The 23,018-nt window shown below is 42.9% G+C and overlaps 1 protein-coding gene across 2 annotated transcripts in view; it reads left to right on the top strand.

The window, feature by feature from the left end:
- The window catches only part of LOC129842152 (IQ motif and SEC7 domain-containing protein 1-like), a 274,873-nt gene that overhangs the window by 171,267 nt on the left and 80,588 nt on the right, over positions 1-23,018 (top strand). For both annotated transcript variants that reach the window (XM_055910566.1, XM_055910567.1), the window contains exons 3-4: positions 6,971-7,244; positions 19,331-20,697. In XM_055910566.1, coding sequence (XP_055766541.1) covers positions 6,971-7,244; positions 19,331-20,697 — 1,641 coding nt within the window. The remainder of the gene's footprint in view (positions 1-6,970; positions 7,245-19,330; positions 20,698-23,018) is intronic.

Below are 23,018 nucleotides of genomic sequence, written 5' to 3'. Positions count from 1 at the left end.
CGGTCCTCCTTTTCCTGTAGTCCACAATCATCTCCTTTGTCTTGATCACGTTGAGGGAGAGGTTGTTATTCTGGCACCACACGGCCAGATCTTTGACCTCCTCCCTATAGGCTGTCTCATCGGTGTCGGTGATCAGGCCTACCACTGTTGTGTCCTCTGCAAACTTAATGATGGTGTTGGAGTCGTGCCTGGCCATGCAGTCATGGGTGAACAGGGAGTACAGGAGGGGAGTGAGTACGCACCCCTGGAGATCTCCAGTGTTAAGGATCAGCGAGGCAGATGTGTTGCTACCTACCCTCACCACCTGGGGGCGGCCCGTCAGGAAGTCCAGGATCCAGGTGCAGAGGGAGGTGTTTAGTCCCAGGGTCCATAGCTTAGTGATGAGCACTATGGTGTTGAACGCTGAGCTGTAGTCAATGAACAGCATTCTCACGTAAGTGTTCCTCTTGTCCAGGTGAGAAAGGGCAGTGTGGAGTGCAATAGATTGCATCATCTGTGGATCTGTTTGGGTGGTATGTGAATTGGAGTGGGTCAAGGGTTTCTGGGATAATGGTGTTGATGTGAGACATTACCAACCTTTCAAAGTACTTCATGGCTACAAGCGTGAGTGCTACGGGTCTGTAGTCATTTAGGCAGGTTGCCTTTGCATTCTTGGGCACAGGGACTATGGTGGTCTGCTTGAAACGTGTTGGTATTACAGACTTAACCAGGGACATGTTGAAAATGTCAGTGAAGACACCTGCCAGTTGGTCAGCACATGCCCGGAGCACACGTCCTGGTAACCCGTCTGGCCCTCAGCCTTGTGTATGTTGACCTGTTTAAAGGTCTTACTCACGTCGGCTACAGAGAGCGTGATCACACAGTCGCCTGGTACTGTACCTCAAGCTCACTAAGTCACAGATAAGTCACAGATAGACAGGCCTCTCTATCACTTTACATACAGCTGACACATATACCGTTCTGTAGCGTTATCTCCTTCTCATTTTGCAGTGTGGATGTTAATGTGCATTAGTTGGTTGGGTTTAATAAACCAGCTCAGCGGGGTTAGGGTTAATACCTTATTTCCTTTAAACCAGCTCAGCAGGGTTAGGGTTAATACCTTGTTTCCTTTAAACCAGCTCAGCAGGGTTAGGGTTAATACCTTGTTTCATTTAAACCAGCAGGGTTAGGGTTAATACCGTGTTTCCTTTAAACCAGCTCAGCAGGGTTAGGGTTAATACCTTGTTTCCTTTAAACCAGCTCAGCAGGGTTAGGGTTAATACCTTGTTTCCTTTAAACCAGCTCAGCAGGGTTAGGGTTAATACCTTGTTTCATTTAAACCAGCTCAGCAGGGTTAGGGTTAATACCTTGTTCCCTTTAAACCAGCTCAGCGGGGTTAGGGTTAATACCTTGTTTCCTCTAAACCAGCTCAGCGGGGTTAGGGTTAATACCTTGTTTCCTTTAAACCAGCTCAGCGGGGTTAGGGTTAATACCTTGTTTCCTTTAAACCAGCTCAGCAGGGTTAATACCTTGTTTCCTTTAAACCAGCTCAGCAGGGTTAGGGTTAATACCTTGTCTCCTTTAAACCAGCTCAGCAGGGTTAGGGTTAATACCTTGTTTCCTTTAAACCAGCTCAGCAGGGTTAGGGTTAATACCTTGTTTCCTTTAAACCAGCTCAGCAGGGTTAGGGTTAATACCTTGCTTCCTTTAAACCAGCAGGTTTCACTGTAAATATGATCACCCACTTTTTTTCAACTGCATTGAATAGTATATTTAAGATAAATGTCATAAATATTTAATATACTATTCAATGCTGTTGAAGAAATGGGATAAATGGGTGATTATTTCTACATGTCATGTGAAATACCGTTGCATATGAATAACTTTTGAGGGTAATTGGATAAAATTACTACACCTGCTTATGTCTCAGCTGGTCTGCTATGTTCACCGGGCCAGCATGTAGCTCAATGCATCGAGGCTAATTCACTGGAAAATACACCAGGAGGGTTTACCTATGTAATGTCAGCATCAGAGGCCTGATGAGTAAATACACTTTCAGCTGAGAGAGAATTGAATTATAACAATAAGACACTTGATGAAATTGAAAATGCAAATGACCAAAATCAGTTCTGGGACATGTGGAACAGTTTAAAACTTTTTTTTTTAAACTAAAAATACTCATGGGCGAAGGAGCAATGAGTATGAGTATATTTTTTGTTTTTCCTCTGGGTTTAGTAAGTTAAAATTTGGAATAAATGTAATCATTTCTGTGAATAATGAAACTCTTGGTGAGGAATATTTCTCCCAGTAAAGGAGAAAGTGCAGCCAAATTTGTTTTTGCCTTCCGTTGCCTGAGGGACACTGAATAATAACATCAGCATAGTAAACAGTAACTTACCTTCCGTTGCCTGAGGGACACTGAATAATAACATCAGCATAGTAAACAGTAACTTACTTATTATTCGTTTTATTGTTATTAATATTATTGATAATACTATTATTGTTATTAATATTATTGTTATTACTATTATTATTGTTGTTGTGATTATAATTCTAAATAGTAGTAGTAGTGATGATGGTAGTTGTAGTAAAAATATAAAAAATACTTATTTTCCACCATAATTTGCAAATAAATTCATTAAAAATCCTACAATGTGATTTTCTGGATTTTTTTTCTCATTTTGTCTGTCATAGTTGAAGTGTACCTATGATGAAAATTACAGGCCTCTCATCTTTTTAAGTGGGAGAACTTGCACAATTGTTTTTCTGCAAAGGGACCAGGACGACAGAATGAATGGGGCCATGTATCGTGAGATTTTGAGTGAAAACCTCCTTCCATCAGCAAGGGCATTGAAGATGAAACGTGGCTGGGTCTTTCAGCATGACAATGATCCCAAACACACCGCCCGGGCAACGAAGGAGTGGCTTCGTAAGAAGCATTTCAAGGTCCTGGAGTGGCCTAGCCAGTCTCCAGATCTCAACCCCATAGAAAATCTTTGGAGGGAGTTGAAAGTCCGTGTTGCCCAGCAACAGCCCCAAAACATCACTGCTCTAGAGGAGATCTGCATGGAGGAATGGGCCAAAATACCAGCAACAGTGTGTGAAAACCTTGTGAAGACTTACAGAAAACGTTTGACCTCTGTCATTGCCAACAAAGGGTATATAACAAAGTATTGAGAAACTTTTGTTATTGACCAAATACTTATTTTCCACCATAATTTGCAAATAAATTCATTAAAAATCCTACAATGTGATTTTCTGGAATTTTTTTTCTCATTTTGTCTGTCATAGTTGAAGTGTACCTATGATGAAAATTACAGGCCTCTCTCATCTTTTTAAGTGGGAGAACTTGCACAATTGGTGGCTGACTAAATACTTTTTATATGTGTTTTATATGTACAAACAATAGTACGCAAGTACAACGCAGCCGTCATAACACTCAGGAAGGAGACGCGTTCTGTCTCCTAAAGATTAACGTACTTTGGTGCAAAACGTGCAAATCAATCCCAGAACAACAGCAAAGGACCTTGTGAAGATGCTGAAGGAAACAGGTACAAAAGTATCTATATCCACAGTATAACGAGTCTTGGTCGCAAATGGGTCTTCCAAATGGACAATGACCTCAAGCATACTTCCAAAGTTGTGTCAAAATGGCTTAAGGACAACAAAGTCAAGGTATTGGAGTGGCCATCCCAAGCCCTGCCCTCAATCCTATAGAACATTTGTGGGCAGAACTGAAAAAGCGTGTGCCAGCAAGGAGGCCTACAAACCTGACTCAGTTACACCTGCTCAGTCAGGAGGAATGGGCCAAAATTCACCCAACTTATTGTGGGAAGCTTGTGGAAGGCTACCTGAAAAGTTTGACCTAAGTTAAACAATTTAAAGGCAATGCTACCAAATTCCAAACACAGATCTCTCTCTCTCTCTCTCTTCTGCCTGCAGTGTGGAAGGTGAGGAGGCTTGTGATCTAACATCTCTCTCTCTCTCTTCACCCTGCAGTGTGGAAGGTGAGGAGGTTTGTGATCTAACATCTCTCTCTCTCTCTCTCTTCTCCCTGCAGTGTGGAAGGTGATGAGGCTTGTGATCTAACACATCTCTCTCTCAATTCAATTCAATTCAATTCAAGGGGCTTTATTGGCATGGGAAACATGTGTTAACATTGCCAAAGCAAGTGAGGTAGATAATATACAAAAGTCAAATAAACAATAAAAATGAACAGTAAACATTACACATACAGAAGTTTCAAAACAATAAAGACATTACAAATGTCATATTATATATATGCAGTGTTGTAACAATGTACAAATGGTTAAAGCACACAAGTTAAAATAAATAAACATAAACATGGGTTGTATTTACAATGGTGTTTGTTCTTCACTGGTTGCCCTTTTCTGGTGGCAACAGGTCACAAATCTTGCTGCTGTGATGGCACACTGTGGAATTTCACCCAGTAGATATGGGAAAATTGGATTTGTTTTCGAATTCTTTGTGGATCTGTGTAATCTGAGGGAAATATGTCTCTCTAATATGGTCATACATTGGGCAGGAGGTTAGGAAGTGCAGCTCAGTTTCCACCTCATTTTGTGGGCAGTGAGCACACAGCCTGTCTTCTCTTGAGAGCCATGTCTGCCTACGGCGGCCTTTCTCAATAGCAAGGCTATGCTCACTGAGTCTGTACATAGTCAAAGCTTTCCTTAAGTTTGGGTCAGTCACAGTGGTTAGGTATTCTGCCACTGTATACTCTCTGTTTAGGGCCAAATAGCATTCTAGTTTGCTCTGTTTTTTTGTTAATTCTTTCCAATGTGTCAAGTAATTATCTTTTTGTTTTCTCATGATTTGGTTGGGTCTAATTGTGCTGTTGTCCTGGGGCTCTGTGGGGTGTGTTTGTGAACAGAGCCCTAGGACCAGCTTGCTCAGGGGACTCTTCTCCAGGTTCATCTCTCTGTAGGTGATGGCTTTGTTATGGAAGGTTTGGGAATCGCTTCCTTTTAGGTGGTTGTAGAATTTAACGGCTCTTTTCTGGATTTTGATAATTAGTGGGTATCGGCCTAATTCTGCTCTGCATGCATTATTTGGTGTTCTACGTTGTACACGGAGGATATTTTTGCAGAATTCTGCATGCAGAGTCTCAATTTGGTGTTTGTCCCATTTTGTGAAATCTTGGTTGGTGAGCGGACCCCAGACCTCACAACCATAAAGGGCAATGGGCTCTATGACTGATTCAAGTATTTTTAGCCAGATCCTAATTGGTATGTTGAAATTTATGTTCCTTTTGATGGCATAGAATGCCCTTCTTGCCTTGTCTCTCAGATCGTTCACAGCTCTGTGGAAGCTACCTGTGGTGCTGATGTTTAGGCCGAGGTATGTATAGTTTTTTGTGTGCTCTAGGGCAACGGTGTCTAGATGGAATTTGTGGTCCTGGCGACTGGACCTTTTTTGGAACACCATTATTTTGGTCTTACTGAGATTTACTGTCAGGGCCCAGGTCTGACAGAATCTGTGCAGAAGATCTAGGTGCTGCTGTAGGCCTTCCTTGGTTGGTGACAGAAGCACCAGATCATCAGCAAACAGTAGACATTTGACTTCGGATTCTAGTAGGGTGAGACCGGGTGCTGCAGACTGTTCTAGTGCCCGCGCCAATTCGTTGATATATATGTTGAAGAGGGTGGGGCTTAAGCTGCATCCCTGTCTCACCCCACGACCCTGTGTGAAGAAATGTGTGTGTTTTTTGCCAATTTTAACTGCACACGTGTTGTTTGTGTACATGGATTTTATGATGTCGTATGTTTTACCCCCAACACCACTTTCCATCAATTTGTATAGCAGACCCTCATGCCAAATTGAGTCAAAGGCTTTTTTGAAATCAACAAAGCATGAGAAGACTTTGCCTTTGTTTTGGTTTGTTTGGATGTCAATTAGGGTGTGTAGGGTGAATACATGGTCTGTTGTACGGTAATTTGGTAAAAAGCCAATTTGACATTTGCTCAGTACATTGTTTTCATTGAGGAAATGTACGAGTCTGCTGTTAATGATAATGCAGAGTATTTTCCCAAGGTTACTGTTGACGCATATCCCACAGTAGTTATTGGGGTCAAATTTGTCTCCACTTTTGTGGATTGGGGTGATCAGTCCTTGGTTCCAAATATTGGGGAAGATGCCAGAGCTAAGGACGATGTTAAAGAGTTTTAATATAGCCAATTGGAATTTGTTGTCTGTATATTTGATCATTTCATTAAGGATACCATCAACACCACAGGCCTTTTTGGGTTGGAGGGTTTGTATTGTGTCCTGTAGTTCATTCAAGGTAATTGGAGAATCCAGTGGGTTCTGGTAGTCTTTAATAGTTGATTCTAGGATTTGTATTTGATCATGTATATGTTTTTGCTCTTTATTCTTTGTTATAGAGCCAAAAAGATTGGAGAAGTGGTTTACCCATACATCTCCATTTTGGATAGATAATTCTTCGTGTTGTTGTTTGTTTAGTGTTTTCCAATTTTCCCAGAATTGGTTAGAGTCTATGGATTCTTCAATTACATTGAGCTGATTTCTGACGTGCTGTTCCTTTTTTTTCCGTAGTGTATTTCTGTTTTGTTTTAGTGATTCACCATAGTGAAGGAGTAGACTCAGGTTTTCTGTATTGTTTTAGTGATTCACCATAGTGAAGGCGTAGACTCAGGTTTTCCGGGTCTCTATGTTTTTGGTTGGACAGGTTTCTCAATTTCTTTCTTAGATTTTTGCATTCTTTATCAAACCATTTGTCATTGTTGTTCATTTTCTTCGGTTTTCTATTTGAGATTTTTAGATTTGATAGGGAAGCTGAGAGGTCAAATATACTGTTAAGATTTTCTACTCCTCTCTCTCTCTTCTCCCTGCAGTGTGGAAGGTGAGGAGGCTTGTGATCTAACATCTCTCTCTCTCTCTTCTCCCTGCAGTGTGGAAGGTGAGGAGGCTTGTGATCTAACATCTCTCTCTCTCTCTCTCCTCCCTGCAGTGTAGAAGGTGAGGAGGCTTGTGATGACGAGGTGGGCGGGTCTTTAGACCAATACAGTCGAAGCATCCCTCTAGCCCACAGTATCGACGGTACCGGACAGGACCGCTTCGACGGTGGGCATCTCTTCAGCCACGTGGTGTTGCCAGGGCAACCACGGCCCAAGCTGCAGCACAGCCAGTCCATCCTCAGGAAGCGGGCCGAGGAGAAGGCAGTCAAATGCTCCCGATCCCTGTCTGAGAGCTATGAGCTGCCAGCCGACCTACAGGACAAAACGGTAGGGAACACAGCCTACAGTGTTTAATTGCTATATTGTAATTACTTTGCCACCGTGGCCTATTTATTGCCTTAACTCCCTTATCCTACCTCATTTGCTCACACTGTATATAGACTTTTCTACTGTATTATTGACTGTATGTTTGTTTATTACATGTGTAACTCTGTGTTGTTGTACGTGTCGAACTGCTTTGCTTTATCTTGGCCAGGTCGCAGTTGTAAATGAGAACATGTTCTCAACTAGCCTACCTGATTAAATAAAGGTGAAATAAAATAAAATAAAATAAAACATATATTCTACACCATCACAATAAATCCATGTAATATAGTCTACACCATCACAATAAATCCATGTAATATAGTCTACACCATCACAATAAATCCATGTAATATAGTCTACCTACACCATCACAATAAATCCATGTAATATAGTCTACCTACACCATCACAATAAATCCATGTAATATAGTCTACACCATCACAATAAATCCATGTAATATAGTCTACCTACACCATCACAATAAATCCATGTAATATAGTCTACACCATCACAATAAATCCATGTAATATAGTCTACCTACACCATCACAATAAATACATGTAATATAGTCTACCTACACCATCACAATAAATCCATGTAATATAGTCTACACCATCACAATAAATCCATGTAATATAGTCTACACCATCACAATAAATCCATGTAATATAGTCTACACCATCACAATAAATCCATGTAATATAGTCTACACCATCACAATAAATCCATGTAATATAGTCTACACCATCACAATAAATCCATGTAATATAGTCTACCTACACCATCACAATAAATCCATGTAATATAGTCTACACCATCACAATAAATCCATGTAATATAGTCTACACCATCACAATAAATCCATGTAATATAGTCTACCTACACCATCACAATAAATCCATGTAATATAGTCTACACCATCACAATAAATCCATGTAATATAGTCTACCTACACCATCACAATAAATCCATGTAATATAGCCTACCTACACCATCACAATAAATCCATGTAATATAGTCTACACCATCACAATAAATCCATGTAATATAGTCTACACCATCACAATAAATCCATGTAATATAGTCTACACCATCACAATAAATCCATGTAATATAGTCTACCTACACCTTCACAATAAATCCATGTAATATAGTCTACACCATCACAATAAATCCATGTAATATAGTCTACACCATCACAATAAATCCATGTAATATAGTCTACACCATCACTATAAATCCATGTAATATAGTCTACACCATCACAATAAATCCATGTAATATAGCCTACCTACACCATCACAATAAATCCATGTAATATAGTCTACCTACACCATCACAATAAATCCATGTAATATAGTCTACCTACACCATCACAATAAATCCATGTAATATAGTTTACACCATCACAATAAATCCATGTAATATAGTCTACCTACACCATCACAATAAATCCATGTAATATAGTCTACTTACACCATCACAATAAATCCATGTAATATAGTCTACCTACACCATCACAATAAATCCATGTAATATAGTCTACACCATCACAATAAATCCATGTAATATAGTCTACACCATCACAATAAATCCATGTAATATAGTCTACCTACACCATCACAATAAATCCATGTAATATAGTCTACCTACACCATCACAATAAATCCATGTAATATAGTCTACCTACACCATCACAATAAATCCATGTAATATAGTCTACCTACACCATCACAATAAATCCATGTAATATAGTCTACACCATCACAATAAATCCATGTAATATAGTCTACACCATCACAATAAATCCATGTAATATAGTCTACCTACACCTTCACAATAAATCCATGTAATATAGTCTACACCATCACAATAAATCCATGTAATATAGTCTACACCATCACAATAAATCCATGTAATATAGTCTACACCATCACAATAAATCCATGTAATATAGTCTACCTACACCATCACAATAAATCCATGTAATATAGTCTACACCATCACAATAAATCCATGTAATATAGTCTACCTACACCATCACAATAAATCCATGTAATATAGTTTACACCATCACAATAAATCCATGTAATATAGTTTACACCATCACAATAAATCCATGTAATATAGTCTACCTACACCATCACAATAAATCCATGTAATATAGTCTACCTACACCATCACAATAAATCCATGTAATATAGTCTACCTACACCATCACAATAAATCCATGTAATATAGTCTACCTACACCATCACAATAAATCCATGTAATATAGTCTACCTACACCATCACAATAAATCCATGTAATATAGTCTACACCATCACAATAAATCCATGTAATATAGTCTACCTACACCATCACAATAAATCCATGTAATATAGTCTACACCATCACAATAAATCCATGTAATATAGTCTACACCATCACAATAAATCCATGTAATATAGTCTACACCATCACAATAAATCCATGTAATATAGTCTACACCATCACAATAAATCCATGTAATATAGTCTACCTACACCATCACAATAAATCCATGTAATATAGTCTTTACCATCACAATAAATCCATGTAATATAGTCTACACCATCACAATAAATCCATGTAATATAGTCTACCTACACCATCACAATAAATCCATGTAATATAGTCTAGACCATCACTATAAATCCATGTAATATAGTCTACACCATCACTATAAATCCATGTAATATAGTCTACACCATCACAATAAATCCATGTAATATAGTCTACACCATCACAATAAATCCATGTAATATAGTCTACCTACACCATCACAATAAATCCATGTAATATAGCCTACCTACACCATCACAATAAATCCATGTAATATAGTCTACACCATCACAATAAATCCATGTAATATAGTCTACCTACACCATCACTATAAATCCATGTAATATAGTCTACACCATCACAATAAATCCATGTAATATAGTCTACCTACACCATCACTATAAATCCATGTAATATAGTCTACACCATCACAATAAATCCATGTAATATAGTCTACCTACACCATCACAATAAATCCATGTAATATAGTCTACCTACACCATCACAATAAATCCATGTAATATAGTCTACACCATCACAATAAATCCATGTAATATAGTCTACACCATCACAATAAATCCATGTAATATAGCCTACACCATCACAATAAATCCATGTAATATAGTCTACCTACACCATCACAATAAATCCATGTAATATAGTCTACCTACACCATCACAATAAATCCATGTAATATAGTCTACACCATCACAATAAATCCATGTAATATAGTCTACACCATCACAATAAATCCATGTAATATAGTCTACACCATCACAATAAATCCATGTAATATAGTCTACACCATCACAATAAATCCATGTAATATAGTCTACACCATCACAATAAATCCATGTAATATAGTCTACACCATCACAATAAATCCATGTAATATAGTCTACACCATCACAATAAATCCATGTAATATAGTCTACACCATCACAATAAATCCATGTAATATAGTCTACCTACACCATCACAATAAATCCATGTAATATAGTCTACCTACACCATCACAATAAATCCATGTAATATAGTCTACCTACACCATCACAATAAATCCATGTAATATAGTCTACCTACACCATCACAATAAATCCATGTAATATAGTCTACCTACACCATCACAATAAATCCATGTAATATAGTCTACACCATCACAATAAATCCATGTAATATAGTCTACACCATCACAATAAATCCATGTAATATAGTCTACACCATCACAATAAATCCATGTAATATAGTCTTTACCATCACAATAAATCCATGTAATATAGTCTACCTACACCATCACAATAAATCCATGTAATATAGTCTACCTACACCATCACAGTAAATCCATGTAATATAGTCTACCTACACCATCACAGTAAATCCATGTAATATAGTCTACCTACACCATCACTATAAATCCATGTAATATAGTCTACACCATCACAATAAATCCATGTAATATAGTCTACCTACACCATCACTATAAATCCATGTAATATAGTCTACACCATCACAATAAATCCATGTAATATAGTCTACCTACACCATCACAATAAATCCATGTAATATAGTCTACACCATCACAATAAATCCATGTAATATAGTCTACCTACACCATCACAATAAATCCATGTAATATAGTCTACACCATCACAATAAATCCATGTAATATAGTCTACCTACACCATCACAATAAATCCATGTAATATAGTCTACACCATCACAATAAATCCATGTAATATAGTCTACACCATCACAATGAATCCATGATATATTTTAGACGGGTCTAAAGAAACATGATATGAAGAAAATGTGGTCTATTTCAGAAGAAGAGAATAGCATACTGAGTTGTCCTTATGTTAGGTCCTGATGTGGCTATGCCATATGGCTGTTCATTTAGCAGACTAGATTTGCTTAGAATTCTGTGGCATCATTTATAGTTTGAAGAATACAATTGAACATAGCTGAAAATAGAAAGGATATTTTCGCCAAACGATTTGATGGAGTGCTCACATACAGCTATTCTGTGTTGAGCGGTTAACAAAGAAATAGGTATTCCTATGTGCTTAATTTAGAGTTATTAAAGTTTAGTTTGGCTATATGTTTAGATTTTTAATACATTCTAAGGCTGCATGATGGGACTCTAATGATGATTTGAAAAAAGTCACATGAAAGCATAAGCTCTGCTTTGTTTTTTTGCACAGGCTGTACACACTACATCAGTCTCTCATTCACAATGAGACAAGCACTCTATGTCCAAAACTTAAACGAGCATAACTTTTAAGTTCAAGTTTCAACTTGATTTGTTCCAGAGGGTAATTGGTCTTGCAGCAGCGGAGCATTAAAAATAACAAAAGACAAACAAAACAAAAAAAATGTACCTGCATTACAAAGATAGTTATAGTGACTACAACTAACTAGTACATCATGTCATAGGGCTGACAGCCATCAGTACAAATGTAAACAGTTCTAATGATTGACATTAGCATCAGCACAAAGATATAGCCAGCCAAATAAGTAAAGTGCTCTGTGAACAATAGTCCTGGAGGACCGGTCCACTCAGCTATAGATGACACTGCTTCTACATCAGCATGGTTTAAAGACCTCAATTTACCATCAACCTAATGGTCGGCTGCTTAACCAGCTGTCTCCATTGCAGAGGCAATAGACAATAATAGGCTATTAGTCAGCAATGGCTGTTATGCCTTAATTCTGCCGAACCCCAGGAAGAGTAGCTGCTGCCTTGATAGCAGCTGACGAGGATCCATAATAAACCCCAGGAAGAGTAGCTGCTGCCTTGACAGGAACTAATGGGGATCCATAATAAACCCCAGGAAGAGTAGCTGCTGCCTTGACAGCAGCTGACGAGGATCCATAATAAACCCCAGGAAGAGTAGCTGCTGCCTTGACAGGAACTAATGGAGATCCAAAATAAACCCCAGGAAGAGTAGCTGCTGCCTTGACAGGAACTAATGGGGATCCATAATAAACCCCAGGAAGAGTAGCTGCTGCCTTGACAGCAGCTGACGAGGATCCATAATAAACCCCAGGAAGAGTAGCTGCTGCCTTGACAGGAACTAATGGGGATCCATAATAAACCCCAGGAAGAGTAGCTGCTGCCTTGACAGGAACTAATGGGGATCCATAATAAACCCCAGGAAGAGTAGCTGCTGCCTTGACAGGAACTAATGGGGATCCATAATAAACCCCAGGAAGAGTAGCTGCTGCCTTGACAGCAGCTGACGAGGATCCATAATAAACCCCAGGAAGAGTAGCTGCTGCCTTGACAGGAACTAATGGGGATCCATAATAAACCCCAGGAAGAGTAGCTGCTGCCTTGACAGGAACTAATGGGGATCCATAATAAACCCCAGGAAGAGTAGCTGCTGCCTTGACAGGAACTAATGGGGATCCATAATAAACCCCAGGAAGAGTAGCTGCTGCCTTGGCAGGAACTAATGGGGATCCATAATAAACCCCAGGAAGAGTAGCTGCTGCCTTGACAGCAGCTGACGAGGATCCATAATAAACCCCAGGAAGAGTAGCTGCTGCCTTGGCAGGAACTAATGGGGATCCATAATAAACCCCAGGAAGAGTAGCTGCTGCCTTGGCAGGAACTAATGGGGATCCATAATAAACCCCAGGAAGAGTAGCTGCTGCCTTGACAGGAACTAATGGAGATCCAAAATAAACCCCAGGAAGAGTAGCTGCTGCCTCGGCAGGAACTAATGGGGATCCATAATAAACCCCAGGAAGAGTAGCTGCTGCCTCGGCAGGAACTAATGGGGATCCATAATAAACCCCAGGAAGAGTAGCTGCTGCCTTGACAGCAGCTGACGAGGATCCATAATAAACCCCAGGAAGAGTAGCTGCTGCCTTGGCAGGAACTAATGGGGATCCATAATAAACCCCAGGAAGAGTAGCTGCTGCCTTGACAGGAACTAATGGGGATCCAAAATAAACCCCAGGAAGAGTAGCTGCTGCCTTGACAGGAACTAATGGGGATCCATAATAAACCCCAGGAAGAGTAGCTGCTGCCTTGACAGGAACTAATGGGGATCCATAATAAACCCCAGGAAGAGTAGCTGCTGCCTTGGCAGGAACTAATGGGGATCCATAATAAACCCCAGGAAGAGTAGCTGCTGCCTTGACAGGAACTAATGGGGATCCATAATAAACCCCAGGAAGAGTAGCTGCTGCCTTGACAGCAGCTGACGAGGATCCATAATAAACCCCAGGAAGAGTAGCTGCTGCCTTGACAGGAACTAATGGGGATCCATAATAAACCCCAGGAAGAGTAGCTGCTGCCTTGACAGGAACTAATGGGGATCCATAATAAACCCCAGGAAGAGTAGCTGCTGCCTTGACAGGAACTAATGGGGATCCATAATAAACCCCAGGAAGAGTAGCTGCTGCCTTGGCAGGAACTAATGGGGATCCATAATAAACCCCAGGAAGAGTAGCTGCTGCCTTGGCAGGAACTAATGGGGATCCATAATAAACCCCAGGAAGAGTAGCTGCTGCCTTGACAGGAACTAATGGAGATCCAAAATAAACCCCAGGAAGAGTAGCTGCTGCCTCGGCAGGAACTAATGGGGATCCATAATAAACCCCAGGAAGAGTAGCTGCTGCCTTGACAGCAGCTGACGAGGATCCATAATAAACCCCAGGAAGAGTAGCTGCTGCCTTGACAGGAACTAATGGGGATCCATAATAAACCCCAGGAAGAGTAGCTGCTGCCTTGACAGGAACTAATGGGGATCCATAATAAACCCCAGGAAGAGTAGCTGCTGCCTTGACAGGAACTAATGGGGATCCATAATAAACCCCAGGAAGAGTAGCTGCTGCCTTGACAGCAGCTGACGAGGATCCATAATAAACCCCAGGAAGAGTAGCTGCTGCCTTGACAGGAACTAATGGGGATCCATAATAAACCCCAGGAAGAGTAGCTGCTGCCTTGACAGGAACTAATGGGGATCCATAATAAACCCCAGGAAGAGTAGCTGCTGCCTTGACAGGAACTAATGGGGATCCATAATAAACCCCAGGAAGAGTAGCTGCTGCCTTGGCAGGAACTAATGGGGATCCATAATAAACCCCAGGAAGAGTAGCTGCTGCCTTGACAGCAGCTGACGAGGATCCATAATAAACCCCAGGAAGAGTAGCTGCTGCCTTGGCAGGAACTAATGGGGATCCATAATAAACCCCAGGAAGAGTAGCTGCTGCCTTGGCAGGAACTAATGGGGATCCATAATAAACCCCAGGAAGAGTAGCTGCTGCCTTGACAGGAACTAATGGAGATCCAAAATAAACCCCAGGAAGAGTAGCTGCTGCCTCGGCAGGAACTAATGGGGATCCATAATAAACCCCAGGAAGAGTAGCTGCTGCCTCGGCAGGAACTAATGGGGATCCATAATAAACCCCAGGAAGAGTAGCTGCTGCCTTGACAGCAGCTGACGAGGATCCATAATAAACCCCAGGAAGAGTAGCTGCTGCCTTGGCAGGAACTAATGGGGATCCATAATAAACCCCAGGAAGAGTAGCTGCTGCCTTGACAGGAACTAATGGGGATCCATAATAAACCCCAGGAAGAGTAGCTGCTGCCTTGACAGGAACTAATGGGGATCCATAATAAACCCCAGGAAGAGTAGCTGCTGCCTTGACAGGAACTAATGGGGATCCATAATAAACCCCAGGAAGAGTAGCTGCTGCCTTGGCAGGAACTAATGGGGATCCATAATAAACCCCAGGAAGAGTAGCTGCTGCCTTGGCAGGAACTAATGGGGATCCATAATAAACCCCAGGAAGAGTAGCTGCTGCCTTGACAGCAGCTGACGAGGATCCATAATAAACCCCAGGAAGAGTAGCTGCTGCCTTGGCAGGAACTAATGGGGATCCATAATAAACCCCAGGAAGAGTAGCTGCTGCCTTGGCAGGAACTAATGGGGATCCATAATAAACCCCAGGAAGAGTAGCTGCTGCCTTGACAGGAACTAATGGAGATCCAAAATAAACCCCAGGAAGAGTAGCTGCTGCCTCGGCAGGAACTAATGGGGATCCATAATAAACCCCAGGAAGAGTAGCTGCTGCCTCGGCAGGAACTAATGGGGATCCATAATAAACCCCAGGAAGAGTAGCTGCTGCCTTGACAGCAGCTGACGAGGATCCATAATAAACCCCAGGAAGAGTAGCTGCTGCCTTGACAGGAACTAATGGGGATCCATAATAAACCCCAGGAAGAGTAGCTGCTGCCTTGACAGGAACTAATGGGGATCCATAATAAACCCCAGGAAGAGTAGCTGCTGCCTTGGCAGGAACTAATGGGGATCCATAATAAACCCCAGGAAGAGTAGCTGCTGCCTTGACAGCAGCTGACGAGGATCCATAATAAACCCCAGGAAGAGTAGCTGCTGCCTTGGCAGGAACTAATGGGGATCCATAATAAACCCCAGGAAGAGTACCTGCTGCCTTGGCAGGAACTAATGGGGATCCATAATAAACCCCAGGAAGAGTAGCTGCTGCCTTGACAGGAACTAATGGAGATCCAAAATAAACCCCAGGAAGAGTAGCTGCTGCCTCGGCAGGAACTAATGGGGATCCATAATAAACCCCAGGAAGAGTAGCTGCTGCCTTGACAGCAGCTGACGAGGATCCATAATAAACCCCAGGAAGAGTAGCTGCTGCCTTGGCAGGAACTAATGGGGATCCATAATAAACCCCAGGAAGAGTAGCTGCTGCCTTGACAGGAACTAATGGGGATCCATAATAAACCCCAGGAAGAGTAGCTGCTGCCTTGACAGGAACTAATGGGGATCCATAATAAACCCCAGGAAGAGTAGCTGCTGCCTTGACAGGAACTAATGGGGATCCATAATAAACCCCAGGAAGAGTAGCTGCTGCCTTGGCAGGAACTAATGGGGATCCATAATAAACCCCAGGAAGAGTAGCTGCTGCCTTGACAGCAGCTGACGAGGATCCATAATAAACCCCAGGAAGAGTAGCTGCTGCCTTGGCAGGAACTAATGGGGATCCATAATAAACCCCAGGAAGAGTAGCTGCTGCCTTGGCAGGAACTAATGGGGATCCATAATAAACCCCAGGAAGAGTAGCTGCTGCCTTGACAGGAACTAATGGAGATCCAAAATAAACCCCAGGAAGAGTAGCTGCTGCCTCGGCAGGAACTAATGGGGATCCATAATAAACCCCAGGAAGAGTAGCTGCTGCCTCGGCAGGAACTAATGGGGATCCATAATAAACCCCAGGAAGAGTAGCTGCTGCCTTGACAGCAGCTGACGAGGATCCATAATAAACCCCAGGAAGAGTAGCTGCTGCCTTGGCAGGAACTAATGGGGATCCATAATAAACCCCAGGAAGAGTAGCTGCTGCCTTGGCAGGAACTAATGGGGATCCATAATAAACCCCAGGAAGAGTAGCTGCTGCCTTGGCAGGAACTAATGGGGATCCATAATAAACCCCAGGAAGAGTAGCTGCTGCCTTGACAGCAGCTGACGAGGATCCATAATAAACCCCAGGAAGAGTAGCTGCTGCCTTGGCAGGAACTAATGGGGATCCATAATAAACCCCAGGAAGAGTAGCTGCTGCCTTGACAGGAACTAATGGGGATCCATAATAAACCCCAGGAAGAGTAGCTGCTGCCTTGACAGGAACTAATGGGGATCCATAATAAACCCCAGGAAGAGTAGCTGCTGCCTTGACAGGAACTAATGGAGATCCAAAATAAACCCCAGGAAGAGTAGCTGCTGCCTTGACAGGAACTAATGGAGATCCAAAATAAACCCCAGGAAGAGTAGCTGCTGCCTTGACAGGAACTAATGGAGATCCAAAATAAACCCCAGGAAGAGTAGCTGCTGCCTCGGCAGGAACTAATGGGGATCCATAATAAACCCCAGGAAGAGTAGCTGCTGCCTCGGCAGGAACTAATGGGGATCCATAATAAACCCCAGGAAGAGTAGCTGCTGCCTTGACAGCAGCTGACGAGGATCCATAATAAACCCCAGGAAGAGTAGCTGCTGCCTTGGCAGGAACTAATGGGGATCCATAATAAACCCCAAGAAGAGTAGCTGCTGCCTTGGCAGGAACTAATGGGGATCCATAATAAACCCCAGGAAGAGTAGCTGCTGCCTTGGCAGGAACTAATGGGGATCCATAATAAACCCCAGGAAGAGTAGCTGCTGCCTTGGCAGGAACTAATGGGGATCCATAATAAACCCCAGGAAGAGTAGCTGCTGCCTTAGCAGGAACTAATGGGGTTCCATAATAAACCCCAGGAAGAGTGGCTGCTGCCTTGGCAGGAACTAATGGGGATCCATAATAAACCCCAGGAAGAGTAGCTGCTGCCTTGACAGGAACTAATGGGGATCCATAATAAACCCCAGGAAGAGTAGCTGCTGCCTTGGCAGGAACTAATGGGGATCCATAATAAACCCCAGGAAGAGTAGCTGCTGCCTTGGCAGGAACTAATGGGGATCCATAATAAACCCCAGGAAGAGTAGCTGCTGCCTTGACAGGAACTAATGGGGATCCATAATAAACCCCAGGAAGAGTAGCTGCTGCCTTGGCAGGAACTAATGGGGATCCATAATAAACCCCAGGAAGAGTAGCTGCTGCCTTGGTAACTTTAGTATGCCTACTATGGTACCATGTTACCGTGTTGTTGGGTTATCGTGTTACTGTGTTACTTTGCTACCATGTTATTGTGTTACCGTGTTGTTGCTTTACCATGTTACTGTGATACTGTGTTACAGAACTATAGATATATTCTATATGTGTTTGTTGATTTGTTTCTGGATTGTATGTTATTCCCATAAATGTGTGGGCATGTATACTGATCATTCAAAACTTTAAGAACATCTGCCCTTTCATGACAGACCGACCAGGTGAATCCAGGTCAAGGCTATGATCCCTTGTTGATGTCACCTGTTAAATCCACTTCAATCAGTGTAGATGAAGGGGAGGAGACATGTTAAAGAAGGACTTTTAAGCCTTGAGACAATTCCACATGGATTGTGTATGTGTGCCATTCAGAGAGGAATTGTTGTGCCTTTGAACGGGGTATGGTAGTAGGTGCCAGGTGCACCGATTTGTATCAAGAACTGTAACGCTGTCGGGTGTCTCACGCTCAACAGTTTCCCAGTTTCCCATTTCCCAGGAATGGTCCACCACTCAAAGGACATCCAGCTACCTGACACAACTGTGGGAAGCATTGGAGTCAACATGGGCCAGAATCCCTGTGGAACCCTTTCAACACTGTTCTGAGGGCAAAAGGGGGAGGTGCAACTCAATAATAGGAAGATGTTCCGGATTTTTGGTATACTCAGTGTATGTCACATAATAATTTGAAATGGCTGGTAATGTAAATGAACATGTAAAGGGATAACCAAGCTTCTCATGCTGTTGATTGATTGCTTGGTTGGTTGATTGATTTCCTGCTCTCTCTCTCCTCCAGGTGGAGATGCTGGAGCGTAAGTATGGAGGCCGTTTCATAACGCGACACGCGGCCCGCACCATCCAGACAGCCTTCCGCCAGTATCAGATGAACAAGAACTTTAAACGTCTCCGCAGTTCCATGTCCGAGAACCGCATGTCCCGACGTATCGTCCTGTCCAGCATGAGGATGCAGTTCTCCTTGGAAGGCCCTGAGAAGGTTCACCAGTCCTCCTCCCTCACCGACAACGGAACCAAACACCTGGGGGCCCTGGTCCAATCAGGATGTAGCGCTGACGTGGGGGGTGTGGTCCAAAGTACTATGAAGTCACCTGTGGTGGCCCAGAACTCTGGCTTCACCGACGCTATAACGGAGCTGGAGGACACGTTCTCCCGTCAGGTCAAGTCTCTGGCCGAGTCGATAGACGATGCTCTGAATAGTAGGAGTCTGCACAGGGAGGAGGGGGGGGCAGGAGAGACGAGGCAAGGGGGGAGAGGACACCTCGACCTGGACGAAGACCAAGACAGAGAGCTGTTCTCCTACCAGGTCAAACCCTCCTCACACAGCAGCGCGGAACACCACAAACTGGATGAGATGACAGCATCATACAGCGATGTGACTCTCTACATCGATGAGGAAGAGCCGTCCCCTCCTCTTCCTCTGTCTCAGTCCCTGGACCATTCCTACTCTCCTCTCCCCCTGTTTCAGTCCCTAGAGCGCCCCTACACCCCTCTACCATCGGTAGACCGGCCCTCCTCCAAAGAGTCGGAGCTGCGTTTGCGTTCTCTCTCCTGGTCTCTGGTCCATAAGGATGATAAAGGTCAGGGGTCAGACGCCTCCTGCCGCAGCACACCCTCCCTGAAGCAGCAAGAGCAGAGGCTTAGGGTCGACCACCTCCCGCTGCTGAGTATCGAGCCGCCCAGCGACAGCTCCGTGGAGCTCAGTGACCGTTCCGACCGCTCCATTCTGAAGAGACAGAACGCCTACGATCGCCAGCCCATTAGTCACCCAGCCAGCCCCAAACTTCCCCCTCCTCACCCCTCCTCCTTGTCTCACCCCCGTTGCCTGCACCCCAAGGGAACCTCATGGGATGAGGATGCTCCCCGCCACCGGCCACGCGCACTAGAGGCCCACCTGGCCATCAACGGGATGGCTAACCGGCAGAGCAAGTCAGAGTCGGACTTCTCAGATGGGGACAATGACAGTATCAACTCTACATCTAACAGTAATGACACTATTAACTGCAGCTCTGAGTCCTCCAGTAGAGAGCAGACCCTCAGAAAACAGACCTATCACAAAGAGACACGCAACAGCTGGGACTCACCAGCCTTCAGTAATGATATCATCAGGAAGAGACACTATCGCATCGGACTAAACCTGTTTAACAAGTAGGTTCAGGACTGAGGGACACACACTAAAGTCTGAGTTATATGGTTGTAATCGGTGATCCGTGGTTGTAATCGGTGATCCGTGGTTGTGATCGGTGATCCGTGGTTATGATCCGTGGTTGTAATCGGTGATCCGTGGTTGTAATCGGTGATCCGTGGTTGTAATCGGTGATCCGTGGTTGTAATCGGTGATCCGTGGTTGTAATCGGTGATCCGTGGTTGTAATCGGTGATCCGTGGTTGTGATCGGTGATCCGTGGTTATGATCCGTGGTTGTGATCGGTGATCCGTGGTTATGATCCGTGGTTGTAATCGGTGATCCGTGGTTATGATCCGTGGTTGTAATCGGTGATCCGTGGTTGTAATCGGTGATCCGTGGTTGTAATCGGTGATCCGTGGTTGTAATCGGTGATCCGTGGTTATAATCGGTGATCCGTGGTTATGATCCGTAGTTGTAATCAGTGGTTGTAATCGGTGATCCGTGGTTATGATCCGTAGTTGTAATCAGTGGTTGTAATCGGTGATCCGTGGTTGTGATCCGTAGTTGTAATCAGTGGTTGTAATCGGTGATCCGTAGTTGTGATCAGTGGTTGTAATCGGTGATCCGTAGTTGCGATCAGTGGTTGTGATCGGTGATCCGTAGTTGTGATCAGTGGTTATAATCGGTGATCCGTAGTTGTAATCGGTGATCCGTAGTTGTGATCAGTGGTTGTAATCGGTGATCCGTAGTTGTGATCAGTGGTTGTGATCGGTGATCCGTAGTTGTGATCAGTGGTTATAATCGGTGATCCGTAGTTGTAATCGGTGATCCGTAGTTGTAATCGGTGACCCGTGGTTGTGATCGGTGACCCGTGGTTGTGATCGGTGATCCGTAGTTGTGATCCGTAGTTGTAATCGGTGATCCGTAGTTGTGATCGGTGATCAGTGGTTGTGATCGGTGACCCGTGGTTGTGAACGGTGACCCGTGGTTGTGATCGGTGACCCGTGGTTGTGATCGGTGACCCGTGGTTGTAATCGGTGATCAGTGGTTGTAATCGGTGATCCGTGGTTGTGATCCGTGGTTGTGATCCGTGGTTGTGATCCGTGGTTGTGATCAGTGATCAGTGGTTGTAATCAGCATCCAATCAAAATGTATTTGAGATTATTCCAAACATAGGGTGTAAGGAAATAAAAGGCATATGTACCCAACTCTGTAGACACCGAAGGAGTCGCCAAAGTTAACCAACCCTGTGAACGGGTAACTTATAATTTAAAATCTTGTTAGGTAATTCGGAAGCTTATGAACCAGAGCTTTGTAAAGAAAAAGAGCGTAGTGATGTGAGCTACGTGACTTTAAAGAGGTCCAGCCACCCTGTCTCTGTGATAAAACGAATGGTACTGTGATAAACGGCATCCAGGGGCTTAAGAGTAGAGGCAGCTGCACTTTGATAATAGTATCACCATAACAACAGGTAGAAAGGTTGATAATAGTATCACCATAACAACAGATAGAAAGGTTGATACATAGTGTCACCATAACAACAGGTAGAAAGGTTGACTGCACAATTTGCTTCATGCTGACTAGAGATAGAGGAGATCATTTCCTTCAACCTCATTGCTTGGTTGTTGCTCTGACATATACTGTCAACTGTGAGACCTTGTATAGACAGGCGTGTGCCTTTCATAATCATGTCCAATCAATTAAATTTACCACAGGTGGATTCCACCTTTCACTCTCTCATCATGGGGTATTGTGTGTAAATTGCTGAGGATTTTTTAACCTAACAATGTTAGATTTATGATATGGGTTACTGAACCATCAATGAAGGTGGCAGCACACTTGAGAAGACATGGCTCCTATTGGTTAGTCCCTGTTGATTTCTTAGCATCTATTGGTTAGTCCCCTTTGATTTCTTGGTATCTATTGGTTAGTCCCCTTTGATTTCTTGGCATCTATTGGTTAGTCCCCTTTGATTTCTTGGTATCTATTGCAAGTAAGGCATCAAGGACTTATTTTTCTGTGAATTCCCGAAGTGAAAAAACTTCCCTACCATTTTCAGAGTCAAACGTTACAATTCTAGAACCAGCATTCATCCCTTAGAGACGGTAGGGCCAGACGCTCTTTCAAAAAGATTGCCATCAATGTTAGCAATGTTGTCCATAATGGAGCCAGAGTCTGAATGTGTTTGTTGGGCGAAGAAGAGGAAGTACACCACATCAGAGATTTTACCGTTTTCCAAAATGTTGACGGATTGAACCAGGGACCCTCTGAACACATCAGCAACTGCATCCCACGATGCTTTGTGACTTATCTCTCCACTAAAGCCGTGGCCCTTGCAGAAC

This window comes from Salvelinus fontinalis, unplaced genomic scaffold, assembly GCF_029448725.1.
Source record: "Salvelinus fontinalis isolate EN_2023a unplaced genomic scaffold, ASM2944872v1 scaffold_0018, whole genome shotgun sequence".
Taxonomy (NCBI): domain Eukaryota; kingdom Metazoa; phylum Chordata; class Actinopteri; order Salmoniformes; family Salmonidae; genus Salvelinus; species Salvelinus fontinalis.
Note: the sequence above shows the minus strand (reverse complement) of the source record. Positions and strands in the feature narration are given on the sequence as shown.